The sequence below is a fragment of the Rhinatrema bivittatum genome, chromosome 6 (assembly GCF_901001135.1).
Source record: "Rhinatrema bivittatum chromosome 6, aRhiBiv1.1, whole genome shotgun sequence".
Classification (NCBI taxonomy): Eukaryota; Metazoa; Chordata; class Amphibia; order Gymnophiona; family Rhinatrematidae; genus Rhinatrema; species Rhinatrema bivittatum.
In genome coordinates, this window is record NC_042620.1 from 78935093 (window position 1) to 78955007 (window position 19915).

The following is a 19915-nucleotide window of genomic DNA, read 5'->3' on the forward strand; positions in this document are numbered from 1 at the left end:
TCACTGCATTGGCTCCCTATCCACTCCTGCATACAGTTTAAGCTCCTCTTTCTTAACTACACTTTCTCGCCTTCACTCTGCAGCACTTCACCACCTCTCCTCTCTTATTTCTCTCTACACCCCTCCTCATGCACTCCGCTCATCGGATAAGTCACTCCTATCTGTATCCGTCTCCTCTACTGTCAATTCCAGACTCCATGTTTTCCACCTGGCTGTGCTGTGTGCTTGGAATAATCTTCCTAAACTGGTGCATCATGTTCCCTCTCTTGCCATGTTTAAATCCCATCTAAACACCCACCCTTTTGAAACTGCTTTTAAATCTTATGCCTGATTGTCTGCTTTTAGTCTTGACTAACTTTCTTTTCTTTTAACCAAGTCTCTTGTCCTTTATGTTTGTCTTATTAGCTTGTAAGCTCTATTGAGCAGGGACTGTCTTTTTGTATGTTTGTACGGCGCTGCATATGTCATAGCACTATAGAAATGTTAAGTAGTAGTAGTAATAGGGAAGATTATGCACACAGATCTAGAGGCTCAGACTAAGCAAAAGTCTATAAACAAGACATTTTGCATGTCATATCCTGTAATCTTGTCTTATCATTTGAAATTTTTTGCTAAGAATAATAAAAAATGTATTAATTTTTGTGTGTAACTTGTCTGTTCATAAATAATATATATCTTGAGAAATATAACATAGTTTCTATTTAAATTTCTCTTCAAATGCATTTGAAAACAGTTTCAAATTGGTTTTAAGCACATTCTAAGATACTGGAAGACTATTCATGTTTCAGGTTTAAACAGGTTTGAAACCAGTTGCAAACCTATTTGAACTGATTTAGTAAAGTCATTTGTTTTTAAATCTGGTAACTTCCTCCTGCTTATTTTGGTTTTTAGCTAAATTGAACCATATCCTAATTGGGGCTACAGCACCATGATTCACATTTGCAGGAACCTTGAGTTTCCTTCATCTTTAACCCTTAACTCCCACTGTAACTAAACCCGTTAGTGCAGTGCTCAACCTTAGCCAAGTCCCACACTACACAACTGCCTCTCTAACCTGGTATTTGTGCATGCTGAATCTGTAGAGTAAGAGGTCCACATGCATTGGGTCCAAGAGTGGGACCGTTGCCTGGGTAACTTTACCTGGCTATTCAGTGGAATATATCTAGATAAAATTACCTGACTAACTTTAGGTCAGCAATATTTTCAACCAGACTTAACGGGCTCACTTTAACTGGATAGCACTCAATATCAGATCTTACCAGCTAAAGTTAAGTCCCCCTCTCCCTAGAATGCTCCTAACTGCCTTTTCTTATGGATACGTTTTGTGCGGGTAAATATTGAAATTCTGGCTTTTGAATGGATAACTCAAAAACTTAACCTGAGAAGGCCTTTGAATATGGGCTTCTCTAAGTATGGGTATGCACGGGGAAAATTGTATTTATTTCGCTCAGTTTTTTTTTGTTGTTGTTGTTCTTTTTTGTTGCAGTTTTAAATTTCATTTCGTTTTGTTTCATTTAGACATGTAAAACGTATTTACATGTGTAGATATTTGCATATGCACAGAAAATCAGTTTTATGCTCATAAATGTGTTTTTACATGCATAAAAACTTCATACATGTAAATTAGCAAAATGAATGCACATCCCTACCTCTAAGTGTTGCTACTGCATGAAGGCTGGAGCTCTCTTGCCAGAGAAGCTGTGAATATTTCCTCCAAAGTTAGCCCAGTCTTTACAGCCTCTGTGGGTAGTAGAAGCCTAGTATAGGATTCCAACCCAGATCTCCTGCTTAGTACTGTGCAGCCTGATGAAGAAGTGAAAGAAAGAATTGTATTGCAGCAGTGCGGTTTTTTAAAATTATAGCTTTTATACTTTAATTTTATCATAATATTTTTGTAATAGGACATGCTTCAAAGACTGAAGTAGTAGAGGGTGATTTGAAACATTTCCATCATGAACATGCTTTGTAGAATTGAGAGTAAAATCAGTTTTTTTTCTCACTGAGTCTCACATCCTTTTGAAATAGTTGACATTATCAGTGCCAGAGAAGTTTCCCTAGGAAATTTTAATCTTGAAAGTTATGAGAGGGTTAAGAATAGGGCTAGGTTAATATTCAGTGCTTGCCTTTTGGCATAGATTAGGAAGATGAAATTCTGGATGATGGAGACGTGTATATTTCAAAACAAAATTCGTCTGCAAAATAATTTATAGGCCTGAGCTGCTGTATTTACCTGAATAGACAGAACAAGTAAGGCAACCGCATACACCAAGTTCGCCCCTAAAAATGCCAGAAGGCTTCTCTCAAAGGTTATTATGACATTTTTATTTGAATGACTTCATATAATAGAAACCAATCTTTTTGTAAACATCACTGCCATTTTTATGAGGAGATAGTACATAAAGTGATCAGAAATTAATCCCTTGGTCTTTTCTGGGTGAATATATTGCCCATTATTGTATACTTAATCTAGAACTGATAAAATATAAAGAGTCCCAGAAGAGACAAATAACAGGCAGGACAGACAAAAGGCACATATGATCATCGTTAAGAGAGCTGGGCCAGACCTTACCAATATTTTTTTTGTTTTTGGAAAGTTGATGATGTATCTCTCAGTACAGTAAATGAAAAGGTGAAATAAGTAATGTCTAATGTAGTAGCAGAGATGTTTATCTGATACTGTTCAGGTGATTATGAAGAGGAGCTGACCCATTCTTTCTCTCCCAAACTTTCTTAATTTTCTCAAATCTGTTTCTAATAAACTCACACCATTCCAGATTTGGACATTATTTTTGGATAGTTAATGAAAATAATATAAGATAATTGATGATCAGAATTTCCACCTGATCTCCCATGGTTCCACAGATGCAGCAAGAGATACAAAATCTAGCCTTTGCCACAGAATTCCATGGTCATCCGAAATCATAGGTGTCAAGGGCCTGTGTCTGGAGAGGCAGCAGCTGGACAGTGTATACCTTCCTCCCTGGGCTGATTTGGCCTGAAGCAGGAGGAGCAAAACTGTGTCTTGGACTATGTCCTCCTTCTCTGCCATCTGAGCAAAACTCACAATTTGAATAATATGGCACTATGGTGTCCTGCATTGTTCGAACTGCGAGTTGAGTTCCAGATGGCAGAAGAATAGGATTTAAATTGAGGCACTGGCATGCTCCTCCTCTTCCTCCTCAGGCTTGCCAACCCAGGTGCCAGTGAGATGATTGGCAGGGTTGTGGGGAGGAGAGAGAATTGGCAGAGTGAGGAGGGGAATGGGTAAGAATCAGTTGGGTGAGAGGGGATAATTGTCACTAGAGTGGAGAATTCACAGGTGAGAGGAGGAGGGTGAAAAGATGAATTAGCAAGGAGAGTGAGAGAGAGAGAGAGAGGATGAATTGGTAAGAGGCATTTTAGTGGGAGGGGGGGCTATGAGGGATGTGGGAGTATGAGAGAACCAGCTGGGGGAATGAGAAGAGGGGATCAGATAGGATGCAGTGAGTAAGGGAGATTAGCACAGGGGATGTCAGGGGTATGTATGGTTGTGAGAAAGAAGGGGGATATTTGTGTTTGTGTATGAAAGAGGTGGGCTGTGGGGGGAGGGGAGTTGTGAGAGAGAGAGAGCAAGGATTAGCTCCAGGGATGTGTGAGAAGGGGCTCTGCACTTGTTGAAGAGGGAGAATGAAAGAGTACCCCACACCTGGATTAGCACTCCTATTCCTTCCTCTATCCCCGGTCCTTCTTCCCTGATTCTCCTTCCCTCTTCCACCTCTCCCCAATTCTGAATATCCCATTTCAGATACCCCTCCCTCCCTGTCCTCCCTTTTTCTTAACCTTCCCCTGTTTCCTTTCTTCTCCTATCCTTACCCCTTCTGTCTCCATCTCCTATCTTTCCCTGCTCTCTTCTCCAATGATCCTTCTCTTGCTTGCAAGCAGATGGAAAGAGAGGAAAAGCAAAAGCTCAGAGCTGACTTTACTTCCCTTATAGGGGTCTGGTGCATCCTTCAGCTCTTTAGTATTTTTATGGGAAAGCTAAGACAACTGAAGGCGATTGTTTTGTTTTAGTTTTCAAAGCCCCACCACAATCAAACCTGGTGCAGTCAAAAATACTTCACTCCATGGTTATTAATCCAAGAATAAGCTAATCCCTACAACAAGGACACTTATGAGACTGAGAATCCTTGTTCGCCAAGGCGTCTCTGAGTGTGAGTGAGACTGGTCTTGTTACGATTCCTCCTGTAGCTGTGCCACAGGAGTCATCTCACCTTTTTCTGGAGGCCACTCCGAAGCCAGGGCCTCACCTGAGCATGTGTCCGGATCCTGCTCCATGGCCTGGGAGGCCTTCGGTGTTCGGGGCCTACTCGGGGCCTGCTCCACTGCAGCCTGGATGCTCTGGTGTGGGCCACTCCCTTCTCCTAAGGGGTGGGCCCGCGGCTCCTCTCCACTCTTGTGGAGCCAGTGAGGGGCAGACCATCTGGACTCCTCCCAGGGAGTTGCCTGCTTCTGGGTTATAAAAGCCTTGCTCCAGCACTCATGCTTGGCCTTGCATTGGAGTTACACCTCTCTGGATGTCTCCTCTTCCAGTGCGCTGTCAGGCCTCCGTTTTTGCTTCAGCTTGGTGCCCATGTCTTGCATGCCCTGATGTTTCATGATGTTCCTTGGTGTTTGTTCCTGACCCTGATGTTTTAACTTGCTTCTGACTGCCAGTGTGCAGTAACCTGCTTTAGACTGCCGGAGTGCAGTAACCTACTTTAGACTGCCGGGGTGCAGTACATTTCCCTGGACTGCTTTGTGCAGCATTCTACCTTCCTGCTCTGCTTCTGCTCCCACGGATGTGGGACGGGGTGGTCTGTGACCAGACCAGTCGTACTGGCTGTGTAGGGCGCCCTGAGGGACAGTGCCAACGTCTGAACCTCCCTGCTTGTTTCCGAGTCTACGTCTACAGTAACTTGTTCCCGAGTCTACATCTACAGTACCTTGCTTTAGAGTCTACATCTATAGTATCTTGCTTTAGAGTCTACGTCTACAGTATCTTGCTTTAGAGTCTATGTCTACAGTCTGTGGTTCCCGAGTCTTCGTCATCTGTTTTTGAACCTTCATCTGCCCACGCCCTGCGTCCGGCCTGCTGCCTCTTGCCATCCTAGCGGCAGGTCTGAAAGGAAGTGTTCATCACCAACACTTCACATGTTGGTTCCAGAGGCATGCAGGTCCGGCTGGGGGTCGGGCCCACGCTACACCTACCCTTGGTGCGGGATCGTTCCAGGGGCCCAAGGGCACACTCTCTCTAATGGGGACCGCTCTCCTAGCACCCCCCTGGTAACAGGTCTGGCAGGATTAAAGAAAAGGAAATTAACAGAAAAGTTTAAATTTCACCTTCCTTATCTTCCTTGTCAGACCATTTCAGACAAGTGGGGTGTACCCAAGCTCTACCCAAACTGGATGGGAGGAAGCCACGATGGTTCTCAGAACTCTTGTGTCCAAAGCATAGCACACATACTGAGAGGTCAAAAGTTTGGTTACATTTATCTGCAGCAGCATCCTATTGTTTATATATGACACAAACTAAATTTCACCAAAAGAACATTCCGACACCCAAGAAGATTTTGACAAGCAGACAGTAAAATATTCAATAATTTCCCAGTACTCATTTAGAAGAATGAATTTCAGGATAAAGGGATGTGTAAATCTAAGATCTTTGTAATGATGTGCCAGACTCTCTGCAAAAACAGCTGAACATTATTATAATAAAACAGCATATGATCAAAGGTGTCTGTCTCAAACATGCAAATCCAACACAAATTAGAATGAGATGGGTTAACCCTATACAATTTAATGAGGGCAGAGAGCTCAACGAGCAAGAATAACCGACTGTGTCAGCGAAGCAGACAGGGAAGTTTGTATAACTTTCTTCTCAAAGAGACAGCACTGGTGACTCGTGAGGATGAAACTCACAGAATTTTCTAATTCATTGCCCAGAATCTGCCCCTGAGCTGTTACTGGAAACTGGGGGCCGTGGGTATAATCAGCAGAGTGCCAGAGTAACACAATATTGTTCATGGCAATTTTGATATGTATCTAAAAATACGTCAGCATGCAGAGATTCCCTAGAAAACAGCAGGTCCTCTGAATAATACCTTGAAAGATTAGCACCTTTCTCCTCCCCCAACCCTTGGTACAAACATGCTGTATGCATATGTTACTCAAGAAGCAGCGGTATATATAAAATTAAATACAGGACTAGAAAGGAACTATAAAATATTACTTTAGATCTTTTCATAATAATCCTCCGTTCCAAAATATTCTCATTTTCAAACTACACCGTGTTGTTTCCCTAAAAATAAACATAAGTGATTCTGCAAAAATGTGCTAAACAAGCATTAATAACATAACTGATTCTAGTGTATACTTTCCAACATGGAGGCAAGCGCTGGGCAATATTATTAATGCCACATTGTGCATTGTTATCTTAAGAACACTGTATTTTCTCTCCCCTTAATCTGTAGCTATTCTAAAGATGCTTCTAAATTAACCTGATACAAGTCTTCAGCACTAAAATGGAACAGTTGTTTTCACCAGATCTGCCTGCATCAGGGTGCATGCATGCACGCTCCTAAAGAATAGCACAAAACTTCATTTATCAAAGCTCATGAATTCAATAAGTTGTTAATCTTCTTAATGAGTGAAAAAACACTTTTGTAGTAATTAAGAAGAAAGGATTTTGCATTTTTTTTCATTCATTGTGGTCCCTTAATTAGTTGTAGTTTGCAGCAGTGAGGATGCCAGTTAAAACTTTGCAAAAATAGTATTTAAAATGTTATTCTTTTAACTCCCAGGACTGGTTTTTGCTACCCAGGTTGTCTGTGGTTGGCGATGCTGCAATGGCAGCATTCAGGGCTCCTGGTGTGGAGGAAGTCCCAGTCATTTTGTAAGAGCGACACCTAGAGGCCAGACTTAGGGTCTACATTAACCTGATTCCATAGGGTGCTCTGGTGTTTGGCCTCAAGCTGAGGATAGTTGTGGCATTGAATGGCCTGAGTGAGTTCGTTTATTTTCTTGACTGCCTGTCCAGTCAGAGGCCCAAAATAAACACTACATCAAATATGCACCCCTCCACCCCCCACTCCAGATTTAAGGCCAGATACAGAGATGGATAACATGAGAAAATGAATTAAATAACATGCATGCTGGAAATATAGCACAGAACCCAAATTCTTTAATTCAGGGAGGAACAATAGACTTAGATCTGTCCTTCTGTCCAGATTCTCAAGGTTTCACCCTTCACATTTATTTGATCATAATCTCTTTATTTTCACTAGGCAAATTGGACATTTAGCATATGTATTCAGAATATTTCTATCCCCTTTTCCCAAGATAAAAAATAAGGGTTTCTTAAAGGAAAACAATTGAGCTTTACTAATGACATGTGGAATAAACCAAAATGCAATAACAGCAGCAGCTAAGGTTGCCAAATGTCTGGATTTTCTCTGCAAAGTGCAGAATTTCAAGGCAATATCTGGAACCCACAAGGAGGACTAAAATGTCCATAAATTGTCTGGATTTTAACCTTCCAGTCCAGCACAGCAGCTATGTTGACTCATGCATCTCATAACCTATGAGCTGTGGTTTAACTCCATAGCTTACAGTGGCGCTACATTATAACCAAGAAATTGTCTGCATATGCCCCCTTTCTCTGCTGCAGCAAATGGCTGTGCCCAGAATCTCATTCTTTGGCCACCAGTGGAAGCCCCTTCTACCCATGGCAAAACAGTAAGAAGCCATGCAGGGCTACCAGCACATCCCCTCCCACTGTAGTGCAGAAGAAAAGGCCAATATGGATTTCAGTACCTTCCCTCCCTTCCCACCCATGGCACACAAGAAAAGGTCCAATGAGGCCATTTGTCTGCTGAAGCAGAGGCCCAGAGTGTGAGAGCACCAGTGAGTGAGAGAGAAATTATTTTGTGTGTGTGGGTGGGGGGAGAGAGTGCCAGTGAGTGAGAGACATCTTGTGTGTTTGTGTGAGAGTTAGAGAAAGGGAGAGCATGCCAGTGAGTGAGATAGAGCTTATGTGTGTGTGAAAGTGGGGGAGATCACCAGTGAATGAATGTGTGAGAGTGAGGGAGACAGTGCCAGTGAGTAAAAGAGAGCTTTGTGTGTGTGCGTGTGTGTATATGTGTGAGAGAGAGTGAGGGAGAGAGCACCAGTTAGTCAGAGAGAGCTTGTGTGTGTGTTCGTGAGGGCAAGAGCATGAGTGTGTAAGACAGAACTTGTGCGTATGTGTAAAAGTGAGGGAGAGAGTATTAGTGAGTCAGAGAGCTTATTTTTGTATGTGTGTGTGTGTGAGAGAGTGATGGAGATAGCACCAGTTAATTAGAGTATGTGTGAGTGAGGGAGAAAGTGCCATTGAATGAGAGAGCTTGTTTTTGTATGTGTGTGTGTGAGAGAGAGTGAAGGACATAGCACCAGGGAATGAGAGCTTGTGTGTGTGTGTGTGTGTGTGTATAAGAGTGAGGGAGAGTGCCAGTGAGTGTGAGAGAGCCTGTGTGTTACGTTTCGTGGGCCCAAATGATAGCATAACAGCCATACCTGACTTAGGTCAGCACCGAGGTTCGGCCGAGTTGGTCAAGACATAGAATCCAATACCCAGTCTGGGATAGAGGCAGGCAGCAGGCAAACAGAATCCAATACTCAGTCTGGGTCAGAGGCAGGCAGCAGGCAGACAGAATCCAATACTTAATCTGGATCAGAGGCAGGCGGCAGGCAAACAGATCCAATAGTCAGTCCGGGTCAGAGGCAGGCAGCAGGCAGGGAAATCCAATAAACAGTCCAAGACTTGAGGAAACGCAGAATCACTGACAAAAAGCACCAGCACAGAGGCATTGCTGGTGCTGAAACAACGGGCTAAATACTTTAATTTCCCCATGCTGGCGCAGGGCCCCTTGGAAAGACGTCGACGTGAAAGGAGGAGCATTGCCCAGCTGATTCACGTGCCACAGCACGGCGCATGGCCTTGATGCCGACAGGAAATGTCTGCGTCATGTCGGGAGGCATTTCCCGACTACAAGGTACAGGTCCGCACCACAACACTGTGTGTGTGAGAGAGAGTGAGGGAGAGAGTGCCAGTGACTATGAGAGAGCCTGTGCGTGTGTTTGTATAAGTGAGAGAGGGAGAGAGAGCCTGTATGTGAGAGATTGGGAGAGAGCCAATGAGTATGAGCAAGCCTGTGTGTGAATAAGGGAGAGACAGCCTGTGTGTGTATGAGGGAGAGCCAACCAGTGAACGTGAGAGAGCTGTGCATGTAAGAGGGAGTGAGCCAGTGAGTGTGAGAGAGCCTGTATAAGAGGGAGAGAGAGCCAGTGAGTGTGAGAGAGCTTTTGTGTGTTTTTATGAGAGAACAAATGAACAAATGTATGTGTTAGGAAGTGGGTGCATATGAGAAAGAGAGGATAAAGTATTAGAGATGTGAATCGGAACCGGAATTGTTTCGGTTCCGGTTCCGATTCAAATCTTATAATTTTTATCGTCCGGCCCGATTGTTTTTTTGTTTATCGGCTGCGCCCGATCTGATAAACAAAAAACCCACCCTGACCCTTTAAAACTGACCCCTTAGCCTCCCCCACCCTCCTGACTCCCCCAAAACATTTTAAAATTACCTGGTGGTCTAGTGGGGGCACAGGGAGCAATCTCCTGCTCTCAGGCCGTCGGCTGCGCTAATAAAAAATGGCGCCGATGGCCCTTTGCTCTTACCATGTGACAGGGTATCCGTGCCATTGGCCGACCCCTGTCACATGGTAGGAGCACTGGATGGCCGGCGCCATCTTTAAAAATGGCGTGGACATGGCCGGCGCCATCTAAAATAACTCCCATTAGTGGACACAAACCCGATTAATGATTTTTCACGATAAATCGGGGGAATTTCTATTGTATCACACTCTTTAACGATTTTTGACGATTTAAAAAATATCAGACGATTTAAATCGTCAAAAAATGATTCACATCCCTATAAAGTATGCAACTGCTATTAATCAAGTTGACTTAGGGAATAGTCTCTGCTATTATTGGCATCAGAAGCATGGGATCTTCTTGGTGTTTGAGTACTTGCTAGGTTCTTGTGGCCTGGTTTGGCTTCAGTTGGAAACAGGATGCTGGACTTGATGGACCCCTGGTCTGACCCAGCATGGCAATTTCGGAAATTAAAAATTCCCAGTTAAGGAGAGAGGGGTTATATTTTATCCCTGTTTTAATTACTGGACTTTATTTGATGTGTCTGCTGTTTTGAAATATTTATTGGTATTTGGTAAATTAAATGTTAATATGAATTATTAGTTATTAGATATTATTCTATTCATCAACTATTTGAAATATTTATTCTTTTTATTAGTATGTTTTTACTATTATGATGTTTCATAGTTCGTTTTGTGAGGCATGATGATGTTTTTGTTTTTCCATTCTTGCCTGATATACAGAGTCTAGTTTGTTGTAGTTTCCAATTTCATGTTTAGTTTATACTTTAAGGGCACTTTTTTCTGTGTTTGGTGAAGGTCTGTGTGCATTCTGCATGTGTAAGTGAGGTCAGGTATTCTGCTAGTGAGTAATTTCTGTGTAGGGATTTGTAGCAGCCTGGCTTGTTCTGATATCCTAATAGGAGGTGTATTGATATTTTAGGGTCTGATGTAATATTTACCTTTTCTTAGGTAGGGTTTTACTGTCTGAGTGCTGGCAATTAGTGTTATTTTGGTTTGGGAGGTTTATTATATTTTAATTCAGTTCACTCATGGCTTTCTGATGGCAAGCACATAACAACACATATTACATTAGGCCTAATACTACATGGATTCTAAGTACCTTTTTGGCAAGGTTTTCTAGTTTGCACCACAGCAGTGCATGAAAATATAATAATAACCATGTTGTGATACAGAAGACTTAACTTCGAATGTCCCTTTCCATGTAAATCTTATGACTGCACCATTTTTATTTGTGTGTGGGGTGGGGTCATGCAAGGATGTAACCTTTGCGTAGTGAACCTAATACACCGACCCTGGGATGGCAGTGATGGGTAAAGGGTGTGATATCAAGTAAAAAAAGATAGGATAGCAGGGGGAAGTGGGTGTTGGGTTGCATGTGGGAATTTGTATGCTCATCTACCCAAAGCAGAGGAATCTCAACTGGGCATACTGGAGGGACCAGGTTGGGCTATCATCTGTATCTTACTATGAAACTGATCACCAGCTCATGGGATAAGCTCCAGTAATGGGGCAAAATATATTCAATAGAAAGTTTGTGTGACCTGATAAATGACTTTTTAAAAAATGAAAATATGTGCACGCAAGGAGCAACTCTGCCTCCCAGGATGCCTGCTGCCAGTTTGCATAAATTGCTTTTATGTTCACAGAACCCTGGGCATTTTCTAACAAATGTGTTTATAACATGGATAAAAATGGCTTTGAAAATTCAGCCATAAGAGTGAATAAAATAGTACGAGTAATGACAGTATACCACAATAGGATTAATCACAAAGTATACTATTTTACGACATGTCCTGTATAGGGAAAAGGGGTTTCACCAGCAAGCATGCTTCACTTCAGTTATAACCATGCTGTGCATTTCTTCCATTGGAGGCTACATAAACTCTCACATCAATAGGCTTGCAGAGAGGTTTCAATTCCAAATGTTTGTTAAAATTTTGTCTTGAAACTTAAAAGTAAATTTCATTTTGTTTCTATTTGCGTTGCAGAAGGACTGTTGTTTGCCCCATTATTGATGTAATCAGTGATGATACATTTGAATACATGGCTGGATCAGACATGACCTATGGAGGTTTTAATTGGAAACTTAATTTTCGCTGGTATCCAGTTCCTCAGAGAGAAATGGACAGGAGGAAAGGAGACAGGACCTTGCCTGTGAGGTAAAGGAGACCTGAAACAGTGCTAGGATGCTTCAGAAGATGAAAAGAAGCAGTTTACGTTTTGATTTGGAATGTTTTAAAAGGCTGCTGGATATTTCTTGTCAAAGTAACCCTACGGGCCAGATGCATTAAGCATGTTTCCTGTAGACACAAATTGGAAAACAAAAACCCTTTAGGACATCTAGCCCTATATGAGCTTCTTCATAGCTGTTGCGCTCTGTTTAACAGTCTCTCTGGTATATTTCCTCTTACATGTCTCCTTCCCCATGGAGTTGTGTCAGTTCATATTGTATTTGCCTGCTTGCTCTCTCAGCCCTTCCCCTGTGGACTAATTGAGCTCAGCACAGAGGATCACTGCAGAGAAAAAAACCTCAGCTGCTAACTTCTTGGTCCCAGAAGCCATGGATTGTGTTTGATGGGAGGAATGAGTACTGGATTAGGGCCCTAGCGGCATAAATTACAGTTTAGGGCCCTCAGATTATGAGGGGCAGATTTAGGATTTTGCTGCCCCTAGGGACTGCTGGTATTGTCACCCACTACCTCCTGCAATGGCCTGTTTGAGGATGGCAGAGGGGGCTGTTCTCTGTTGAATGAGATTCAGTAGAGTTGGAAGGCAGCAAATCTTCAGCCAACCTGCTACCCTAGGTACAGGTCTAGTGTGTGCCTAAAAATGACTACATTCAAGTTTTACATGTTATGATAATTCTGTCAGGCCTCTTAAACTCAACATGCCTCAACATGTCTTTTATTTGGCCCTGGGGGGAAAGGAGGTGACATAGCTTAGAAGAGTTGGCTGCTTGCCACATTATTTCTTGCTGGCAACTAAGCACCAGCCATTTCTCTTTTGCTGAGAAATTAAGCATGGCAGCCCCAATGCAAGAATATGAAATAGTAGAGAATAAAAGTTACACACCAGTACAAGCTTCATTCTCTTTTTTAAACCTTAATTCTGTTTTTTATGTTTTATCCATACAGTGATAGATCTTCAAGGGGAATTCTTTTAAAAACAAACTGTAACTAGACTGCTAAAGTGATTAAACATGATATATTTTTTTCATTGCAAATTTGTTAAAATACTGACTTTTATTTTGTAAGCATGATATCGTTTGTCCAAAAGCTATAATTGATCCAAATCTAGAAAAAAAATCTCTAAATCTGTATTTACTGTATATCAGCACAGTGCATTGAGATATCATGATCATACCTTAGCTCCTGATATTGCATGGTGTAGATTATTACTGACCTTAATGTGCTGTGCATATACTCTGTCTTCCAAAGACTTCCTAGATCATCTAAGAAAGGCCACATTACTAAAGGGTTTTCCCTATTTTGTGTCTAAGGGAAAAATGTTTGGTATATTTGGCCCATAATTCTTATGACTCCTTTGGGAATCAGATAATGTAGAAATCATTAAGGTATATGGGCTTAAGGCCACTTGAACTTTTTAAGAATATGTTATTTAATCACAAACCCTATGAAATATCCTGCAGTACTATCCTTGGTTTTGCAGCATGGTATTAAATAACGCTACATATTTTTTGAAGAAGGTAAAGAGCATTGAGCATTTAGGCAGGAGTATTTGCTAACAGAGGGGCCGATGCAATATAAAGCACGGAAAGCGGACGCTGAAAAGTCAGCGCCTGCTTTCCTAACGCAGGCATGGTGCCTGCAAGGGGGGCGCCATACAATACTCAAATTAGGGGGTCGCGCTAGCAAGGAGGCGCTAGGGTTGCTTGCGTGATCTTAGCGCCTCCTTGCTAACGTGACCCTGCCGGTTATGAAGACCGGTTATAAAGATCGACAAGTTCCATTTTCATTACTGGCAGACGGCCGGTTATGAAAACCGTCGCCGAGTTTACTGGCAGCCACAGCGGGGTCACGTTAGCATAACTCCAAGCAGGCGTCTGAGATGCACATTTATCTTTTTGCATGCGGAGTGAATGAGTAATAGGCTCATTCCCATGCATTTGCATGTGATGAGTGCTATCTCATTCACTCCGCGTCCGATGCAGGTTAAATAGGCACTAATCCTCCTATTGTATTAGGAGGTGGATTAGCACCTATTTAACCCATGTCGGAGTGCGGGATATTACAGTGCGCTCAGCTGAGTGCACTGTATTGCATCAGCTCCAGATTGCCTTGCTGTTGAGGAGTGACCTAGCTTTTGAAGATAATTACCACAGGACCTTTGTTTGGCTCTTCTACTAGCAAGAAGATTGTACTTTGATGTAACGTGAGATGTTCCTCATAACAGCAGGAGAAAAGTGCAGATTACATAACAACGACAGTAATGCAAACCTGATTCTCTATTGCAAACAAAAAGAAGAAATTTGCTTAACATTTTACAATGTGATACCATTTTAATGACATTTTTGATAATTCTTGTGGTGGTCCAACAAAAAGTATAAGGCCTTTGACGAAGTTTGTTCTAGCTCATCCCTTTTTGAGATTCAAGTCCTGATTCACTGAACCCTTTGTCAGAGACAGAGAATGGGAGAAATGCCTTAGTAAATCAGGCCCTTAGCAAAAGTAATGCTGCATATTTTTAATTTATGGATTCACTTTTTTTTTTTTGCAAAGGCTATTAAATGTTCCATATTCATATTCAGCAGTGCCAATAGTGGGAACATACCTGGGTAACTTTACTCAGATATATATAGACATGAAATTCAGTGGGACTTACCCGACTAAGCCCAGGATTCATCATTTTGTTCAAAATGATGAAACCTGCGTTAAAGGGGGTGGGTGCGAAGGAGGGGACGGGCGGGCGATAGTCTGCAGCCGATCGCACCACGGTGGTGTGATTTCGCCTGCTGTGGTGCGGCCTATCGTGGGCATAGCACCACAGTAAAAGGTAGTGCTATTCCCCGTGCTGCTGCCGGCGATAATGTTCAAAACTTTATCGCCGGCAGCGGTGCCACCGCCGACTCCTCCCTAACTCCAACCTGACTCCTCCCCTCCCCCTAATTTAAATGTTACTGCCGTGAAAAGGCCCTTTTCGTGTGTGATAAGGGCCTTTTCACATGCAATAGGGCCTTATCATGTGCATTAGGCCCTAATGCATGTGATAAGTCATTAGAAAATGACCCCCTTAGGGGGTCATTTTCCAAAGCGATCGCATGCGAAAAGTCCCTTTTCGCGTGTGATCACTAAATAGGGGCGGTGTCAAGACCGGAACAGGAGGAGTCGGGGCAGCACCGGGGCGGACGTCACAAAGACATCGAGGACAGTGAAAAGGTAAGAACCTTTTACGCTGCCAATTTCGTGCCAAATAGCACCACCTTTTATGATGGCGCTTTCGCAGGCCTGCCCCCAGCTTCGCTCCTGCGCCCCCCCACCCCCCGTACCGTGCGATTCTAAGAGTCCGGCGGTATTAGTGAATCTAGGCCTTAGTCTGCCAATGAATATACTCGGGTAACTTTAGGTCAGAATATACTCCAATCAAAAATATTGAAAACATCTTAAGGTCTCACAATCTGAGAATATTGAACTTTCCAGTGATGGATTTAATATCTCCACTTGACTTATTTAAAACATACATTACCCAGGTGTTAAAAATTCCTGAGGCAGAAATCCCAGTAATTACAAAAGCATATTATTTGCCTCAAACTGTAGTGCCTGGTGAGGATATAACAAGGTTAAATCCATCATTGTATATTTCACAAATACTGGAAATGTCTCAAAAAACTGAGGTTGTAAGGAGAAGATCCTTATTGATCACATTTGCTTTCTTAATGAATAGAAATAATGTCTTGAGGTTATTTTTTTGGAACAGACAGAGTCTATTCTATGGTCAAAAGCTTTGGTTATATCCTGATGTGACAAAGTCTACTCAGACCCGTAGGAAAAGTTTTCTTTCTATGCGTACGGAGGCAATTCAACTGGGAGTCAGATTTCTACTTCGATACCCCTGCAAGTGTTCCATCAGGTACCAAAACGTAAACTATGTGTTTTTTGAGCCTACACAACTCAGAACATTTCTGGATACACACACCCAAATGGCACCCCCAACAAGCTTGGCATAATGTAATGGAATGTCGATTAATCTACTCAGCGCCTTAGTTTTTCTAAGTAAAATAATGTGATTCCTGTTATGTATCGCTCTTAATGTAGAGTCTCCCCTCCTCCTATTTCTTGTATTTGAGGGTACATATATGTTAGTTCTTTTTTCTTTAAACAAGGATTGTAATAACATTATTTCTTTTATATCGTCCCGAAATTGCTTTACAAGGTATTCTAGTGATTGTATGAAAATTTATGAAAAGAAAAAATTAAAAGAAAAAAAAAAAAAGAATATACTCCAATCAGACTTATCCATGAAAGTTTCATTGGCTGGCACTCAATATCAGCGCTACCTGACTACATTTAAGAAGTAATATCTCAAAGAGATAGTAACTCAATAATATACCTGGACTAGACCAACCTTGCTCAAATATTGATTTTATTTATGAAATTGTAACCAAACTTTATTGGCACCTGTTAGAATGTACGATAACCTACATTAAATACCTTAGTCTATGTGCCTATTTGTAAACCGTTGCGATGGTATATAACTTAGCGACGGTATAGAAAAGTTTTTAAATAAATAAATAAATAAACTAAACAACTCCCTGAACACCTCTTGCCCTCCTCTTTTAACTGGTTAAATGTTTCCCAATTAAATAGTTACACAGGCAAAATTTAGCGGATAAGGGGGTAAAATATTCCATTATAGGTTTTTGTCTGGGTAACTGAAACTTTTCCTGGTCAAATCTCTTTGAATATTTACCTCTAGGTTTCTAATCTGTTACCATAAAAATCCAAACAATAGTCAGTAATGATCGTTGTTATGGAATTGTCTGTTACATGATATTTTCATCAAAATTCATCATTTTCTTTTCCCATTTTCCCATATGAATGTTCACAAGCAAATAAAATCCATATTTTCTGGTTGCTTTCTTCCTCTTTTTATATTTTTCCCAGCCCTTATCATTCATATCCTAAGTTAATAAGAATATTGAATCAGTAGAAATATAAATCTTCATTGGAGTAGGGGGCAAGATGGCCGCTAGATAGGACACGGAGGAAGCAGGCTCGTGGCATCCTTTTTCTTATTAAACATTAGGGATGTGAATCGTGTCCTCGATCGTCTTAACGATCGATTTCGGCTGGGAGGGGGAGGGAATCGTATTGTTGCCGTTTGGGGGGGTAAAATATCGTGAAAAATCGTTAAAAAATCGTTAAAAAATCGAAAAATCGAAAAACCGGCACATTAAAACCCCCTAAAACCCACCCCCGACCCTTTAAATTAAATCCCCCACCCAAATAACTTAAATAACCTGCGGGTCCAGTGGCGGTCCGGAACGGCAGCGGTCCGGAACGGGCTCCTGCTCCTGAATCTTGTCGTCTTCAGCCGGCGCCATTTTCCAAAATGGCGCCGAAAAATGGCGGCGGCCATAGACGAAAAAGATTGGACGGCAGGAGGTCCTTCCGGACCCCCGCTGGACTTTTGGCAAGTCTCGTGGGGGTCAGGAGGCCCCCCACAAGCTGGCCAAAAGTTCCTGGAGGTCCAGCGGGGGTCAGGGAGCGATTTCCCGCCGCGAATCGTTTTCGTACGGAAAATGGCGCCGGCAGGAGATCGACTGCAGGAGGTCGTTCAGCGAGGCGCCGGAACCCTCGCTGAACGACCTCCTGCAGTCGATCTCCTGCCGGCGCCATTTTCCGTACGAAAACGATTCGCGGCGGGAAATCGCTCCCTGACCCCCGCTGGACCTCCAGGAACTTTTGGCCAGCTTGTGGGGGGCCTCCTGACCCCCACGAGACTTGCCAAAAGTCCAGCGGGGGTCCGGAAGGACCTCCTGCCGTCCAATCTTTTTCGTCTATGGCCGCCGTCATTTTCGGCGCCATTTTGGAAAATGGCGCCGGCTGAAGACGACAAGATTCAGGAGCAGGAGCCCGTTCCGGACCGCTGCCGTTCCGGACCGCCGCTGGACCCGCAGGTTATTTAAGTTATTGGGGGGGGGGGTTCGGGAGGGTGGGGGATTTAATTTAAAGGGGTGGGGGGTGGGTTTGAGGGGGTTTTAGTGTGCCGGCTCACGATTCTAACGATTTATAACGATAAATCGTTAGAATCTGTATTGTATTGTGTTCCATAACGGTTTAAGACGATATTAAAATTATCGGACGATAATTTTAATCGTCCTAAAACGATTCACATCCCTATTAAACATACCTATTGGAAAATGCCTCATACTAAAAGGAAGGGGAAAGTCAGGGGAGCAACATTGAGCTTACCTGAGATGGACCCACTCCAGAGATGTATCGAAGGCTTCCTCACGGAAGCAACCTCAACGCCGGATGGGCTGGTCGCTGGGGGGACAACAGAGGAGCGAACGCCATTCCCCCCTGACCCTGGATGTTACTCTGAGCCCAGGCGAGCTGATTAGATGAACGCATCCAGTACAAGCTGAAGTGTCTCCTGCAACAGCTGAAGCCCAGAGCGGAATCCATCGTGAGCCTCTGGAGGTAGACCGGCTGGTAGCCGGGACCGGGGTAGAAGGAGGGATTACCCCAGGAAGTGGAGGCAGTCAAGCTGTGCAGGAGCCTGGCCCTTCAGGAGAAGGGAACCAGATGAAGGCTGCAAAGACAACTGCAGGCATGGTGCACTCAGTAACCTCAGGGGAATTGAGAGAAGGCCAGGCAGACCCGGGGACTGTGAGTATCAATCTCAGCCAGCCTGAGAACATAACTCTAGGAAATGTCTGGTCTGCTTTGAAGGCAATCGAAACAACTTTGAAATCCTTAGCACAAACAACCACGGAGGCCAAAAAATCAAACAATGATTAATAATAGTCTGATTGGGACATTTAACTTAAAGATTCAAAACCATGAAGAAAGAATATCTAAAGTTGAGACTTTACAACAAAACTTTCTTAAGTCACATATGGCACTAGAGAGAAGAATGGGAAAAGTGGAAAATAACTTAAGAATATTAAACTTAAGAGTAATACATTTTCCAGTCATTAGAAGGATTTCACCTGCAGAATTATTCAAAACTTATATGAAACAGGTTCTGAAAATACCTGAATCAGCGTTACCTGTTTGTACAAAGGTGTATTATCTCCCCCAAAGGGGACATGACTGAGATGAAGAGGGGAATACTTTGGATATTTCTGAATTACTTGAGTTATCTATAGACTCAGAAATCAAAGAAAGGAAGTTAATGCTTGTAATGTTTGCATTTATCTCAGACCATAATTATATATTGAGAATGTTTCTTAGAAACAGGTTAGCCTTTTTCTATGGAGCTCAAATTTGGATATATCCTGATGTAGTGAAATCAACACAACTGCGCAGGAAAGAATTTATTGTCATGAGGGAGAGGGTTCTTAGTTTAGAGGCCTGATATGTCTTGAAGTATCCTAGCAAATGTTGTGTTAGGATTCTGAATAATAATTACGTATTTTTTGAGCCAGAGCAGCTCAGGGATTTTCTGACAGGCTAATCTCAAAGTACCCCCAGAGAGGGATCGACATAAATGTAGTAAGGTTGCTCACCTATCAGATACTTAATAGGGATGTGAATCGTTTTTTGACGATTTAAAATATCGTCCGATATATTTTAAATCGTCAAAAATCGTTAGAGGCGCGATACAATAGGAATTCCCCCGATTTATCATCAAAAATCGTAAATCGTGGGAGGGGGGAGGGGAAGGGGGAGGGCAGGAAAACCGGCACACTAAAACAACCCTAAAACCCACCCCGACACTTTAAAATAAATCCCCCACCCTCCCGAAACCCCCAAAATGTTTTAAATTACCTGGGGTCCAGTGGGGGGGTCCCGGTGTGATCTTCCACTCTCGGGCCACGGCTGCGTTAATAGAAATGGTGCCGGCGCTACCTTTGCCCTGTCATATGACAGGGCAAAGGTAGCGCCGGCACCATTTTGGTTCCTGTCCCCCGACGTCACGAGCGCAGGAGATCACTCCCGGACCCCCGCTGGACCCCCAGGGACATTTGGCCAGCTTGGGGGGGCCTCCTGACCCCCAC

General features: G+C 42.9%; 1 protein-coding gene across 5 annotated transcripts in view; it reads left to right on the plus strand.

Moving 5' to 3' along the window:
* Positions 1-19915, plus strand: part of GALNT13 (polypeptide N-acetylgalactosaminyltransferase 13) — a 740598-nt gene that overhangs the window by 339445 nt on the left and 381238 nt on the right. For 3 of the 5 annotated variants that reach the window (XM_029605513.1, XM_029605512.1, XM_029605511.1), the window contains one exon: positions 11718-11888. In XM_029605513.1, the coding sequence (XP_029461373.1) occupies positions 11718-11888 (171 nt within the window). Of the gene's footprint in view, positions 1-11717; positions 11889-15663; positions 15817-19915 lie in introns of all 5 variants that reach the window. The other 2 variants (XM_029605509.1, XM_029605510.1) reach the window with 1 other exon arrangement.